Source organism: Platichthys flesus, chromosome 21 (assembly GCF_949316205.1).
Source record: "Platichthys flesus chromosome 21, fPlaFle2.1, whole genome shotgun sequence".
Classification (NCBI taxonomy): Eukaryota; Metazoa; Chordata; class Actinopteri; order Pleuronectiformes; family Pleuronectidae; genus Platichthys; species Platichthys flesus.
Window position 1 is genome coordinate 663,433 of NC_084965.1, and position 15,998 is coordinate 679,430.

Consider the following 15,998-nt stretch of genomic DNA (forward strand, 5'->3'; position numbering starts at 1 on the left):
TTAACACACAGCGTCGTCCTGTCAACACACAGTCTGACCTCAACCACACACACTTTCATCACTTTAAACACAATCACACACATTCTGCTGCCAGCTGACCTCTGACCTCTCTCTCTCACACACAAACACAACATCAAATATTCATATGATATTATTTATTTGATTGGTATAGATCATTAACCTGTTAGGGTTGTATAATTAGCTTCTGATCATTGACTCATTCTAAAACACAGACTGAGGACGAGAGGACAAACGATGAATAATAAAGAGGAAAACTTATATAATTGTTTTCATTTAAATGATTTTCTTCACTTCAGATGAGTTCAGTTTGTTATATTAGTTCATTTCTGTGGACGTTTCACAGGTTGAATCAATGAGACCAGTAAAATAACATCAAACCTTTAAATACTGAGTCACTTATTGACACAAGACTCAACAGGTCCAAAGGTATTCAGCTGCAGAAGAGACTGGTGCTGCCCTCTAGTGGTGGAGCTGGAAGTCAACGTGCTCATGTCCAGGACGTGAGTGGATCTCTGTCTTTCTCTCTGTCTCTCTCTCTGTCTGTCTCTCTCTCTATCTATCTGTCTGTCTGTCTGTCTGTTAGTCTGTCTGTCTGTCTGTCTGTCTGTTAGTCTGTCTGTCTGTCTGTCTGTCTGTCAGTCTGTCTGTCTGTGTTGATGATAAATGAAAGTTTTTGACTCGTCCAGTTGTTTTTGAATGAGCTTTATTGATATTCGACAGGTTGAAAATTAACAGAATGTATTAAAGACAAAAAGCGAAATCAAAACAAGATGAAGTCAGAAAAGAGACTAAATAAAAGATCTTCTTCCTGAACAGAGTCGGCTCCTGGTCACACTCCAGCTTTTTAATGATTAAACTGAGTTTAAAGGTTAAGAAAAGACCAATTTCATCTAATTCACTCTCTAAATCATTGAAGTCCATTTAGTAAATGCTGCAATTAAGTATTTTATTTCGTTAAACCTTATAGTTCTGCAGTTTAAATCATATTTACTTGAAACCAGATTTAAATTAATTTAATTTGATCCTTTTATAAAACACAGCAGAGTAAACGATTCGTATTAGATTTACACATGTCTGAGGAAAATAAATCATTAAAATAACTTGAGCTGGTTATTGGCTCTGCCCACTTGTCTAGAGCTGCTGTGATTGGTGGAAATGACAAGGGGCGTGGTCACGCTTCTGTGAACCAATCATCTCAGTCTGAGACGAACATGTCAGCAACTCCCCACACCTGAAAAACACGTGGACGTCAACATTAATAACTCCATTAATAACGTAAGGGACACTTTGAGCTCAATGCTAGCTTGACCTGCGTCGCTTTAGCAGCTGTGCTAAATGCTTAACATAGCAATTAGCATAGCTGCTAACACCACGCTAAGCTAAATGCTGACAGATATTAGCATGTTGTTGTTGTTGTTGATTTGTTCAGTCAACGAGTCCTCTGAAGAGAAACGAGACCGATGGAGATTCAGTGACGATCACGTGACGGTTAAAGGTTTAGTATCCAGTCACATGATCACAGGAAGTAGTTGAGGTCACCTGATTCACGCGCACGCAGTCCAGCAGCGCGAAGATGCGTCGCTGGCCGCTGATCCGAGGGAGGAACATCTCCGTCCAGGAGACAGAGGCCTGAGGCTCGATGACCCTGAAACACACACAAACATCAGACACACAACACCACATCCAGCCGCGTGTGTGCAGTGTCACGTGTTGATGTGTGTTACTTGAACAGGCGTGATCTGACGCCCATGAGTCCGGGTCCATCCAGGAGCAGGGTGGCGCTGGTCAGAGGGAAGCTGAAGGTGTTGGTGAAGGAAACCGTCACAAACATCTGCTGCTGCACCTGAGGCTGACCGAACACCTGCAGACACACAAACACACACTAACACACAACCACGTGTTACGTCCCTGGACTGCAAACGAAATCCCTTCAGGAAGGTTAAAGAAATAAAAACAAACAGTTTGTTAGAAAAGTTTCCAACTTATCAGAAATGAAGTGAGCACTGTTCACAGGAAGTCAGACACCGCCCCCTGCTGGACACCGGCTCTCATGAAGCCTGCTGGGCTGTGGGTGCACTCCACTGGTTTGATCAACTGGGCTGTGGGGCTGTGGGTGCACTCCACTGGTTTGATCAACTGGGCTGTGGGTTCACTCCACTGGTTTGATCAACTGGGCTGTGGGTGCACTCCACTGGTTTGATCAACTGGGCTGTGGGTGCACTCCACTGGTTTGATCAACTGGGCTGTGGGTGCACTCCACTGGTTTGATCAACTACTGACTGATCCAGGATCTTTCTTATTGGGCTCTAATTTGTGTATTTATTGTTTATTTGTTATTGACAGTGAAGATTCCAGATTCCATGTTATTTTGTTATGTATTCGATTTACGAGGGTTTTTCTGTGTTCGAACAGATTGTGACGTGTGTGATTGTGTGTGATTGTGTGTGTGTGATTGTGTGATCGTTTCACCTCCACGCTGAGTTTCGGGGTCATCAGGTGGACCACCTTGATGGCGCTCACTGATTGGTCGTCAGCCTGACCCGTCACAACAAAGCGGAGGGAGAGCTGAGAGCCAATGTGAGGCATGTAGTCCTGAGCCGCGATGTTCATCTGCACACGCTCCGCTGAAACACACACAGACACACACACACAGTGAGAGGCTGTTTGTGGAGAGGTCACAGAGGTCGTGGAGGTGGGCGGGGCTCACTCTGCTGGGCCGGCACCGTCACACTGAAGTTCTGGTCTTTGATCTGAGCGAAGGAGACCCCGGTGTAGAAGACCACCGACCCGGACAGGTGGGCCTTGATGCTTCTGGAGACTTCACCCTGGTTCTGGAAGTCCATCACCAGCTTCAGGTCCTGGCCCAGCATGGCCTGCAGAGGGGGGGGGGGGGGGTGTTAGAGGATGGGGGGGACGACACCAGGAAGTGAGCGTCTCAACGTGTGTGTTACCTGGTCGACACTGATGTTGACTGACAGCTCCGGCTCGGACAGATCCGAGTGATCCCTCTCACAACCGTACTCCTCCGCCCGACTCATGGTCAGCTGGTCCTGTGGACTGTCTACACACACACACACACACACACACACACACACACACACACACACACACACCTTGAGGGTACTTGTAGGTATGTGTATGTGTGTTACCTTGAGGGTACTTGTAGGTGTGTGTGTGTATGTGTGTGTGTGTGTGTTATCTTGAGGGAACTTGTAGGTGTGTGTGTGTGTGTGTGTGTGTGTGTGTGTTACCTTGAGGGTATTTGTAGATGTGTGTGTATGTGTGTGTGTGTTACCTTGAGGGAACTTGTGGGTGTGTGTGTGTGTGTGTTACCTTGAGGGAACTTGTAGGTGTGTGTGTGTGTGTGTTACCTTGAGGGAACTTGTAGGTGTGTGTGTGTGTGTGTGTGTGTGTGTTACCTTGAGGGAACTTGTAGGTGTGTGTGTGTGTGTGTTACCTTGAGGGAACTTGTAGGTGTGTGTGTGTGTGTGTGTGTTACCTTGAGGGTACTTGTAGGTGTGTTTGATGTCCACTGGGCCGGGCCCCCCCACAGCCTTGGTGTACACAGCCTGACCCACGTGGTTCTTGTCGACCCTGAACGGACTCAAGGTCCCGTAACGATCTCGCTTGTGGAACACGACGTCACTGTTGACCTGCAGCGGAGACATGACGTCATCACGACACTCACCTCAGTGATGACATCATAGGAACTGTTCCCTCTGAGTTATTATTTGACATATTCCTGAATATTTGTGTTTTCACGTCATGAAGAGAGACGATGTCGAACCTCAGCGAAGACGAAGCCGCAGTCGAAGGGATGACACAGCAGCCCGTCTCTGATGGCCGCCACCGAGGCCGGTCCACAGCGGAAGTGTCCTGAGGACAACGCACAGGAAGTGAATCACCTGTCCCCCACGTGTGTCCCTGACCCCGCCCCCTGTCCCTCCTACCATCGCTGGTCTCCTGCGGCGTGGCGTCCACCACCTGCCACCCCCCCAGGCTCCGTGGGAGGTCCTTACGCACCATGAACACCTCGTTCCAGCAGTGGTAGTTCCTACAGGACAGAGGACGTCTGTGAGCCACTGGGGGGGGGGGCAGGACTGTCACTCATGTACTTGAGTAGATTTACTTTCAGTTACTTTCACTTGTACTCCACTACACATATCATTAAACATCTGTACTTTCACATGTTCTTATTGTTTTTTATAGTTTTAAAATAAATCAATTATGAGAGTAGAACCAATCAGAGTCGGCAGGTAACATTAGACCCCGCCCACGAGGCTAGTACTTTTACTTTTACCACCTGAAGTATATTCAAAAGTACTTTTCTTTACCCAAGTAGAAAAGGCAATGTGGTATCGTTACTTTCACTAGAGTACGTTTGTGTCTATTTGTACTTTGGCCTCAGTCAAATGTTGATAACGTGTTGGTAGCGTGTTGGTAGCGTGTTGAACCGACCAGATGGAGTCGGTGGTGTGGCGCTCGTCCGGCGTCCCGTCCGGATGGAAGATCAGGTCGGTCTTCAGGTTCCCTGTGTTGTCGTGAGCGGAGGAGAAGTTGGTGATGACTCTGGCCGGGAGGCCGAGGCAGCGCAGGACTGAGACAGGTCAGATCGGATCAGAGGAAACACACAGAAAGAATTCAACAGATCGAAACTTCATGTTTTTAAACTCTTTAAAAACTCGGAGTGTGTGTGGTGTGTGTTGTGTGAGCGTCATGGAGACAGCTGTGTTCTTACAGGTGTTGAAGACGCCGGCGAACACCCAGCACTGAGCGAAGGACACGGGGACGCCGGTGCTGGCGTACTCCAGCAGGATGCTGGTGCTGCCTGTCCAGGACGTGGGGGACGTGCCCATGGAGAAGTCCTCACTCCAGTTCCCCACCAGCACGCCCGAGTCGTCCTGAGAGTTCAACTGAGGGAGGACAGGGGTCAAGGGTCAAAGGACTTTCATAAATCCAAAGGAATCGAACTCGGGACGATTCGTCCGTCAGACTGAATCAAACCAACTTTGATCAAAGGAACGTCTCCTGGTTTCCCTCTGTTGATGTGACAAAGATGTTTTCACTTGTTTCACCTGAATCGTTATATTTACATACTTTGTTTTTAAATGATTTACATTTTCATTTTTTATATTTACACCCTTTATATCAACATCTGGAGCGGCTCCTCTCTAGGGAGGCAGCCAGTGAGGTGAGGGTTGTTCAGCTGCAGCTTGACACTTCACCACTAGATGTCACTACACTCTACACACTGAACCTTTGACAACCTCAGTAATTAAATCCTCTCCAGTTTCCTTTCTTCTAATTTATATAACACGAGGAAAGTTTCCAGGAATCAGCAGCAACGTCCTGGACCTGGTGAACTGTTCCTGTGACCTGGTGAATGAGTCTGACAGTTCCTCGATGCTCTCACCATGGCCGACCCCTTCCTGATCAGCTTGATGGCGTCGCCTCGGTCGCAGATCAGCATCCGAGACGCATCCAGGATGTAGATGCAGGCGTCCAGGACGCCCTGCTCGAACTGCAGAGAGGGAGGACATGTTCACTTGTGTGTGTGTGTGTGTGTGTGTGTGTGTGTGTGTGTGTGTGTGTGTGCGTGTGTGTGTGTGTGCGTACCTGTCCATACATCCAGTTCCGATGCGACACACTGCCCACGCTGCCCTGGTAGATCACCCCGTAGTCGTTCAGGATGTACTCCCCCCGCTCGGCCTCATCCGGGAGAAACACGCAGTCGTCTGCAAACATGGAAACAGTCAGAATCTCTTCTTTAGTAAAACATCAACAAAGATGGACGACGTGTCAGCGCCCCAAAATAAAGCCCAAACACCTGGACCATCCCCTGGTGGCTGGCTGTGGGACAGGTCATAACCTCCTCCTCCATGTTAGCAGACGGGACCAAACTAACAAAACCAAGTCGACGTTAAATAAATGTTTGTAAAGAAGTTTCTGTCGTTTCAGCTCCTTCTCATCTCTCTGATGTTTGTTCAAGTGTTTCTCATCAGTTTAGTTTTAATTAATTATTGATGATATAGAAACCATAACCCTAACTCCCTGGTCACTCCTGCTCAGACAGTTCTTCCCTCGGCCACTAGGAGGCAGTAGCAGGTGAGAGCAGGTACCGGGACACCAGGCGTTGAAGAGCAGGTACATGTCGGTGCTGGTCGTCCTGCTGGTCCTCTGGAGGCCGCCGCCCGCCTCGATGGCCACGTACGTACGAAACTTCCCCACGATGGCGTCCGGCGTCGGGGTGATGCCGACCATCACCACCGGCCCCTGAACCTCCAGGATCCGGCCGGACCAGGGGCCCCCGGGCCGGGGGCCGAACGTCACCACGATCAGGGAGCCTTTACTGGCAGAGGGGTTGGAGCCTGGAGGAGGGAAGGAACCAGGAAAGGAAACAGGAAAGGAAACAGAAGAGGACGCATCATCAACCACTTGTTGAGTTTATTGCAAAAATAACATCAACATATAAAAACCTAAAAATGTAATCGTTGTATAAAAAGATACATTTGTAAATTAAAACAATGTACAATTAACTAACTGAAGAGAGCATAATGAATAAAACATTCATTTTATTATTTTTTTTATTAAGCAGAAATGAAGTGCTTTCATTAGGATTCCATTAGAATCATTTTATTAATTCATTTATTTTTTCAGGGTGAAAAACATGTTATTATAATAATATTATAATAATAAAATTGAACATAGTGATAGTAAAGTGTTTAAAAAGCTGTGGCCTTCCAATCAGAACTCTGGTTCGATCTGGTTCCACCACCTGATTGGCTGAGAGGAAAGATCCAGATTCAAACTCACCAATGAGGAACTCGAGCTGGAAGTCGTCCTGCTGAGTCAGCGCGCGGCTGAAGGTGATTCTGACCACGAACTCCTGGCCGCGGCGCACCACCAGGTTCTGGAGGTCGTAGGCGGTGGTGAAGTGATTGGGTTTGTTGATGAGTTGACACATGTCCACGTTCTCCACCGACAGAGACGCTGCGACAAACAAACACACAATCTTCATCTTCATCTTCCTCACACGTTTGTTCTCAGACGATCAAAGACGAAGAAACAGATTCATCAAATCATCTCTTTCTAAAAGTTAATTTGTCTAATCAAACAGATTGCGTGAAATAGTTTGTACCCCCTGGTGAAAATGTTCTGGGCGTGGCCTCGGAGTCGGCGACGCCTTCAAAAGGTTCAAACTCTGGAAAATCATCGTCTTCACTCGCGAGGTTGGACGTCGGCACCTGAAGAAAATTTAAATGATCGATTAAAGAAGGAAAGAAAATGAAAAAATACGTTTTTTATTTTCTGGCTCAAAATGATTTGTAATGTGTCTTTAGTTAGTGGGTGGTACCGGTTTGGTGTAGCGCCCCCTGTGGCTGCTTGATGCGCTGGTTTCACGAGACATGATGTTTACTGGACAGAAAAACTAAAATGAAATAACAAAATATGACACATTGTAAATTATTTAATAGAAGACCAAAACTGCCAAGTTAAAATATGAACAAATACATGACTCGATAATCATGTCAATATCACATTTAAAATATTAATGTAAAAAAATGTTGATGCTTTTTATAGAATATTAAAACATTCGCAGCATTAAAATGAAAACTCACAATAACCAAAATAAACATACAGTATCATTATTATTAATATTTCATAAGTTGAATTTACAAGCTTTAAAATTAATAGCGTAGAAGTATAACAAAAAATATCAAATAATGATCTCCAGTTAAACAGTCACTGCATCACTCTTTGATTTATAACGTTTTAGAAACATTAACAAATCACTTTGTGATAAACTAAATAAAACTTAAAAATGATTCCAAAACTTTCTAAATAACCTGCTGTGTTAAAACGTTCAGACACAAATTAATATTCATCATTTAAAAACATTTATATAAAGAAAAAAGGAAAAATCTCACCGATCAGAAGAAGAAGGTTCGTCTGTGGAGTGAAGATCAAAGGCAACTGAGGCTTCAGCTTATATACACACACTGCTTCCTGTTTCTACACACACACACACGCACACACACTCACACACACACATACACTAACACACACACACACGCCCACACACACTCAAACACACATACACTAACACACACACACACACACAGACACACAAACAAATACACACAGACAGAGACACACAGACACACACACATACACACAGACACACACACACACACATTTATGTCAGCTTGGTATCAGCCATGCTCAGAGATTTTTGATTTAAATCAAATTTAAAACAAGATGAACCAAATATTGAATATTAACTTAAGTCCCGACTCTGGAGCTCTGAGACTCGTTGATTCAGTGAAATCTTTTAAATCAGTTCTCATATCTCATCTGGTTTCATCTGGTTTCAACTGGTTTCATCTGGTTTCATCTGGTTTCAACTGGTTTCATCTGGTCACCGTCGTTCTTTTAAAACCTCTTTAAAGTTTCATTTGACTCTAAATCGCTTCTTATCGGCATCTTGTTTGTTTTTAATCTTTGTGCTGTATAAATAAAGGTTATTATTATGATGAGATAATAAGCGACTTACATTTTTTTTTAAGAACACTCAGCATTTATGAGTTTTTCCCTCAGTCATCATATAATATAACTTTGACTGTTTCAATTTCATTAATAAAAACCTTTTCACATGTAAGTGAATTTATATGAATCATATTGATTCATATAAATTAAATTAGAGTTGGCAGCCTCAGTCCTCCGTACTGAGGGTGCTCAGTGGGTATGGTGATGGGCAACAGGTTCCAGTCCAGTGAACCAGTTAAACCAGTTCGTTGGCTGCAGTTGAGGTTCGACGACCTGAACCTGCTGAGTCATGGTCTGGGCTGTTTGGTTTTGCTGAGTTATGTTTAAAGCTGTGAAAGTCCACATGTTCTCAGTTTCTCCTGTCGAGCCGTCGGAGCTGTGGAGTTCAAGATTCAAGATTCAAGATTCAAGATGTTTATTGTCAAATGCACAACAATAACATTAAGCAGTCACTGACTTTATGAAGTTCGTAATGCAGCTTCATAAAGTCTGTTAACATTAAAGTAATGACAGCTGCACTATACAACGTTCAATGTAACCAAAGTGCCGACGGTTCGATTCCAGCCGTGTCAGTTAAACCTGCTGAGATTCAGAAAAATCTGAAACAACAGAAAGTTGCGCAATTTTAGGAAGTTTTGTATTTTTTTCTTGGAAAGACGTTTTCCTCACTTCCTGCGCCCTCGACCCGGTCGACCTGACCCGAGGTCGACGTGACTCCAAGAGGAGGAGGAAGAGGAGGAGGAAGAGGAAGTGAGACCAGAGGTCGCTCTGCTCCTCAGACGTTCTGCTGACACTTGACATTAAATCTGAATTTCATCTTCATTATAATAAACTTTAATCAACAAATCAGATTTAAAACTGAATAATCAGATGAAACATCTTGTGGCTTCACGAGGCAGGAACCTGCTTCTTTGGTCCAGTTTCATACTCTGATATTAATAATGATAATCAACATTAATTACAACCTAAGTGTTTAAATTAGAGCTGAAGTGTTTTAAGACCAAGCCAGAGACAGAGGTCAAAGGTCAGGACGAGGATGTCATTGTAAAAGTACACAACAAGTTATTGAATTATTCTCCTCAGAGGTTTGGTCCAGAGCACGAGTCGACACCCTGTGGTGCACAGCAGGTCCATGGCCTGCACACACACACACACTCTCACACACACACACTCACACACACACACACTCACACACACACACTCACACACACACACACACACACACACACACACACACACACACACACACTCACACACACACACACACACACACACACACACACACACTCACACACACACACTCACACACACACACACACACACGCACTCACACACACACACACACACACACACACACACACAAACACACACACACACACACACACTCACACACACACACACACACACACACACACACACACACACACGCACACACACACACACACACACACACACACACACACACACACACACACAGGGCTCATCGATGAATAAGAGAGGACGACAGGAGTCCCCTGCTGCGTCTCCTCAGTACAGACACGTCTGTGATTCACTGTCAGTCGTTTCATGAGTGAGACACTGATGAAGAAGAAAGATGTTTTTCCATCGACTGCAATGAAACATGAGATTGTTGTCACTTTGTGAACATTGTGAGTTTATTGTGTCTGTGTTGTTGACAGACAGGCAGCAGGGAAGCACCAGAAGGAAATAGGTCATGTTGAGAGGGTGGGCTCACTTGCAATAACAATATTAATAATAATAATAATAATATTAATATTACAGTTTTTTCGATTGCTTAAGCACGATTTTCAAAACAGGGCCCGGTGTTTCAAACACTACACACAATCAGCACAACCACACACCCAATCAGCAGAACACCTCAGATCCTTTGCAAAACTAAACACTCTTGTAAAAACTATACACTTATTTATCAAAACAATATTTTTTTGCCATATGAAACACACACACTTCATATTGCTTAATTCTGCTTTAGCCTGTTACACACTGCTGTTGCTAACATTAAACACTTTTAGCAATTCCAGTTCTCAGTGATTAGTGTACTGTAAGTGAAGTACTCTGAGAAAGTGCAAATATACAATAAATTCACCAAACACTACACAAGACCAATACTGCAGACTCATGAAAATATAATTTATTTCTCTCCATATCCCCAAATCAGTCAACATGTCAACATAAAGAATCACAACACAACATGTCCCAGTTGTCATGCTACTACAGGAGTGTGCATAACACTGTAAGCTCAACAAATATCAGACAACAGAACATTCTGTATCCAGTAGAGTTTCAATGAGGGGAACCTGAGCCTGGGGCCAGAGATCATAAACCCTCCACCACCATGCAGAGAAAAACTCTTTGACTGGGTTTAGAGACGGAGAGTATGGTGGAAGGTGTGGTTCTGTAAACTGTGGATGGTGTGAAACCAGTTCTGGACCAGAGCAGAGCGGTGGAATGACTCATTGTCCCAGATGACAGTGTGTTGCATCTGGTGCCTGTGGTTTACTGCTGTGATGATGTTGTGTAATCGGTCCAAACATGTGAGAATGTGAGGTGTGTTGTAAGGACCCATGTTGTTGTGACGGAGGAGGACCACATTCTGTGTAGTGACAGCACAAAGGGTGATGTTACCCCCAGGTTGCCCTGGGACATGGATTATAGCCCCCCCCCCCCCCGTGGCCAATGATATTTCTGCCTCTCCTTCTTGATTTGGTCCTATGAACCCTGTCTCATCTATGGATATGAATTCATGTGCTTTCCTCATCCATCTGTAAAACTCTCAGAAATACAGTGAAAAACAAGATTGTGTAGTTCAGCATAGGTCTGGAATACAGTACATTTACATTATGAAAGTTGTGTGTGCAGTATGCAACATCACACACAACATCATTACTAATGCCACAGCAGCAGCCTTCTCCTCCTCCGTGGATTCCCCCTCTCTCCCTCACTCTTCTTCTTTCTTTAGCACAAGCTCCATTTTGGTTGAAAACAGGTGAACTCAGCTGCTGCATTTTAAAGTGCTTAAACCTGATTGGTGTGTCTACAATTAAGCAATCATGTGTTTGAACACCTGATGGCTGTGTTTAACCAATTGGCCCATAGGGGGGGTCATTTGATAGGCTGTGCTTAGGAATTGCAAGGAAGTGACATCATGATATCCTTCTGTGTCTAATGTATACAAGTGTGTTTAGTGTTTTGCAGATCACTGTGTGTATTGTTTTGCAAAAAAGTGTGAAGCTGACATTGTGCTGAAAGTGGTGCAGATCTGGGCCCATGTTCTGCTCCTTGAGTGTCAGGTTGATAATTGTGTAAAACTTTTGAATTTAGTGTTTATGCAATCGTAAAAAACTGTAGTAAGGCTCCCCGGGTCAAACTGGAGGTCCTGTGGTTCCAGGTTTCCACCAGCAGATGGAGCCACTGACTGGAGAAACAAATGGAGGCAGTGAGAGTGGGCGTGTCTGTCCAGGTCCTGCAGTTCCCCCTGTTTGCCAGCAGGAGTCACTGATGACACCCGACACTGTTCTTTAAGGACTCGTAAGTGGGAGAGGAGGTGAGAGTCTGCTTCTGATTGGACGAGAGATTGTGTTGGAAGGTCAGACAAAGTCAAAACAAGGTCAGACACACACACACACACACACATACACACACACACACAAATATGGCCATTTAGTGTCTGTCCAATTATTGAATGTTTTCCAATTCGAGTTAATTTGAAACTGTCCAGTATGTCTGTGTACTGTATGTGTGTGTGTGTGTGTGTGTGTGTGTTTGTGTGTGTGTGTGTGTGTACTGTCTGTGTGTGTGCTGCATGGCCTCAGGGTAACATATGTGTTAATATGCAGCAGCAGAGAGTTGGTATGTTTCAGCTTCACCTGACGTCAGCAGGAGATCCCCACATTCATCACACACACACGCACAGACACACACACATCTCATATGTCAGTGCACAGTGCTCAGGCTGCAGCTTCATTCTCCATTCATACTTTGTACTCGTTCATTTTACTACAAGTCTGTTGTGTGTGATTTATCCTGTAGCGCCGCCTGCAGGCGGACTCTGGTATCATGGTGTTTCTCTGCACAGACATTGGAAGCGAACAGAAATCTTAAAGAGTGAACATGAGGATTTATGGAGTTTGAAGCTACAGCTCTGCATCAATCAACCAATCAACCAATCAATCAATCAACCAATCAATCAATCAACCAATCAATCAATCAATCAACCAATCAATCAATCAATCAATCAATCAACCAATCAATCAATCACGTGTTATTCGTCTCCCAGATGTTAACGAGGATCCACTTCCTGTTCTTGACTCAACACGAGTCAAACAGAAACTTAGTGATCAGTGAATAAAGCTCAATCCCATGTGAGGATCCTCTCCCAGGACACACACTGCACACAGCAACACAACAACACAACAACACAACACCAGGATTCACCACATGAGAAGAACCAGAACCAGAACAAGACTGAAGAGAAACGACACAAAGAGACACACAACTGATGGAAAAGAGACACACACAAGTACTGCAAAACGACACGTATGACGTGCAAATCTACACAAAAATAATACACATATAATTTAAATAGAATAGCGCATGTCTGTGTGTGTGTGTGTGCTTGTTTGTGTGTTTGGTAAATTAGTAAATTATAATAATAAATAATGAAAAAAGAGTGAGTGTAGAATAAATAAATAAAAACTGATCGTTTAAATCAGGAGAAATTATAAAAATTATTATTGATTTAAATATGAAACGAATCAGGGTTAGGGGTAATATTATTATTATTATTATTATTATTATTATTATTATTATTATTATTATTATTATATTATATGGATGATCGAGGAGAGAGAGGGAGCCCCTCCTCTCTCTCTCTCTCTTTCTCTCTCTCTCTCCTCAGAGTAAAAACAGGAGCAGTCGCAGATTCGAGCTCGACCGAGGAGGAGAAGGAAGAAGAAGAAGAAGCAGAGAGAGAGAGAGAGGTAGAGGAGGAGGAGAAGAATAAAGAGCAGAATCCGGAGGAAGAGGAGGAGCAGTGTGGATGTAGCTGTTCGCGGCTGTAACTTTGTGGATCTGCAGAGACGCAGAGGATGGGAGTGACCTGCTGCTCCAGATGTGTCTCAGTCTTCCTGTCGCTGCACATCTGTGAGTCCTTCATCTTCTTCTTCGTCACTTCTTCTTCTTACAGGACAAAGTCTTCATCAGCTGCTTCGCTTCAAACCTTTGAATCGTTCGATTTCGCTGTTAACACCAGAGTTTCGTTTGTTTCAGTCAGAGTGAAGCGGAGGAAAGATTCGGTTCAAACGTCTCTTGTGATTTTTATTTTTAAATTCGTTCAGATTAATGATGAAGATGATTTGTATGATCTTTATATTATTCCTGTTGTTTTAACGGAGCTGTGTGACTCGTTTAAACGGAGCTACTCTTCACATGTGGAGTGTGTGCGTGACACGAGTGCGTGCATGTGTTTGTGCGTGTGCTAACTAGGGGAATGCCCAACCCCCCCTCCCCCCGTCCCCGTCCCAAACGGAAGATGATATTAATTTACACATCTCAATCTGTTTTAATTTGAAGGACTGAGATGAAATCCAGTTTTCTTTGGATTTCAGAGGATTTTAGATCCGAGAAGCTTCAGAAAAACTGTTAGACTCATCGTTTATCAGGAGAAATGAGAAGGTCCGAGCGGCGTGCGCGTCGGTGCGTGCCGGTGCGTGTCGGTACCTTGTGCGGGATGAGTGCGGGATGAGTGCGGGGCTGCAGCGGCTCCGTCTCAGCCGCTGTCCGGGATGAAAACAGCCTCAACACGATCATACTTTTATTTAGATTTTTGATTCGCAGCTGATTTATTTTTACTTTATTTGTTATAATTGTATTTGATTATTTTTTATCTCGGATCTTTAAAAAACAGTAGGAACGGAAACACGGACACAAAATATCATAAAAACGCTTTTTATATTCGATGTGCATGCGCGCAACAGCCACTGTGCACCCGCCGCGTGCACGAAATATACCTCGCACGTTTTATTTTATTACTCGAGATAAATCCGCCTCATGTTTCACTGCAGCAGCAGCAGGAGATAGTCTGCTCCCCCCGGGTCCGTCTAACACCTGGAACCAGCAGAACACACGAGTCGATGGTTCTCTGCTGTTGCGTTGCATAACGAGGCCGTGCGCGCGCGTGCGTGTTATTAGAGAGATGCTGAATTATTCAAGACGCAGAATCCTCCTCAGTGCTATTGTTAGAGAGAGACAGAGAGAGAGAGAGAGAGATAGAGAGAGAGAGAGAGAGAGAGAGAGAGAGAGAGAGAGAGAGAGAGAGAGAGAAAGAGAGGGGGAGAGAGAGACAGAGAGAGAGACAGAGAGAGAGAGAGAGAGAGAGGGATGAAGTGATAATGGTTCAGATGAAGGAGAGAAAACATTTGTTTCCTGTTTTCTCTGTTAACACATTCATTTTGACACATGGAGGAAAATCTAATTTGATCAATTAATTGTTCTGTATTTCACACACAAACACTTTTGTATATTTATTATCATGATATTTATCATTATATTTATCATTATTATTATTATTATTATTATAATCATTATTATTATGACTATTTTCGGTTTGGTTGTATTCATCATGCCGCCCTGTGATTGGCTGCTGAGACTCGGTTTGGCGCGCTCCTGCAGCAGATTTCACACCTTCTTAAAAATACACATCTTCATGAACACGTGACACTCCTGCCTGTTCCTGATTGGTGGAGCTCGAGCAGATTATTGTCGATAATTTGTTTGTATTAATTTCTCTTTATTGGTTGATTTTTGGGGTTTTACGCGAGAAATGGCCTCGTGCGCCTGAGGTGGGTGTGTCTGTGGAGGAGAGTCCACGCTGCTTCTGGCACACTGCAGTGTGCGCGTGCGTGTGCGTGTGTGTGGAGGGGTGAATGAGTGTGAGCGTGCCCGATGGGATGAGAGGCGTGAACTCACGCTCTGCTCTGCGCGCTCATGTGCGTGTGATGAAGTCCTGGTTTCAGATGAAAAAACAATAAAGAGATAAAAACACGAAGAATGAAATGTGAGAGAAGGAAGAGAGGAAACGAACAGTGAGAATGAAAACTATGGAGGTGAATTAAAACGAATAAAATGAGCCGCAGCTCTGAACATCCAAAATTATAAATATACTAAATAGAAATAGAATATTAAAACAGTTAAGGTTATTGTTTGATCTTTAGAAATAAGAAAATTTCAATTGAAGCGAGTTGAGACGAAAAATGTCCAAAAACCACAGGTTCAATAAATGAGAAATGAAAATTGAAATGAATTATTAATTATAAAAGTTTTGATCGATATTGAATCGATCATTTTAACATTTTCAATAATCTATCAAAAGGAGTAAAGCACTGAGGGTACGTTGGGTTTGTGGAGCGGGT

The 15,998-nt window shown here is 43.9% G+C and overlaps 2 protein-coding genes across 3 annotated transcripts in view; one reads left to right on the plus strand and one right to left on the minus strand.

The window, feature by feature from the left end:
• Nucleotides 1-707: 707 nt before the first annotated feature.
• Nucleotides 708-7,973, minus strand: LOC133932470 (coagulation factor XIII A chain-like). Of its 2 annotated transcripts, XM_062379173.1 has the most exons (19): nt 7,950-7,973; nt 7,376-7,450; nt 7,160-7,265; nt 6,835-7,011; nt 6,141-6,389; nt 5,638-5,756; nt 5,435-5,542; nt 4,760-4,934; nt 4,480-4,618; nt 3,972-4,075; nt 3,809-3,897; nt 3,479-3,674; nt 3,135-3,170; nt 2,973-3,082; nt 2,729-2,894; nt 2,491-2,645; nt 1,746-1,882; nt 1,561-1,666; nt 708-1,252 (listed from the first exon to the last, which is right to left on the minus strand). In XM_062379173.1, exons 2-19 carry the CDS (start codon nt 7,427-7,429, stop codon nt 1,217-1,219), a joined length of 2,262 nt encoding a protein of 753 aa, XP_062235157.1. In that variant the 5' UTR covers nt 7,430-7,450; nt 7,950-7,973; the 3' UTR covers nt 708-1,216. The 2 variants fall into 2 exon arrangements, with proteins under 2 accessions (XP_062235157.1, XP_062235158.1); XM_062379174.1 differs by lacking the exon at nt 3,135-3,170 and having other exon boundaries at nt 3,521-3,674.
• Nucleotides 7,974-13,516: 5,543 nt separating this feature from the next.
• Nucleotides 13,517-15,998, plus strand: part of nrn1a (neuritin 1a) — a gene marked incomplete in the record, with an annotated part of 3,734 nt that continues 1,252 nt past the window's right edge. Inside the window, 1 exon segment of the mRNA XM_062379203.1 lies at nt 13,517-13,731. Within this exon segment, the coding sequence (XP_062235187.1) occupies nt 13,677-13,731 (55 nt within the window).

Bases quoted from the DNA above. Each gene is read 5' to 3' on its own strand.
- LOC133932470 (XM_062379173.1), bottom strand. From the start codon at position 7,429: ATGTCTCGTGAAACCAGCGCATCAAGCAGCCACAGGGGGCGCTACACC. The intron at 4,076-4,479 runs GTCGGTTCAACA...TCTGTCCTGTAG, and splicing joins CACACCACCGACTCCATCTG to GAACTACCACTGCTGGAACG. The intron at 1,253-1,560 runs GTGACCTCAACT...CGTGTTTTTCAG, and splicing joins ACTGCGTGCGCGTGAATCAG to GTGTGGGGAGTTGCTGACAT.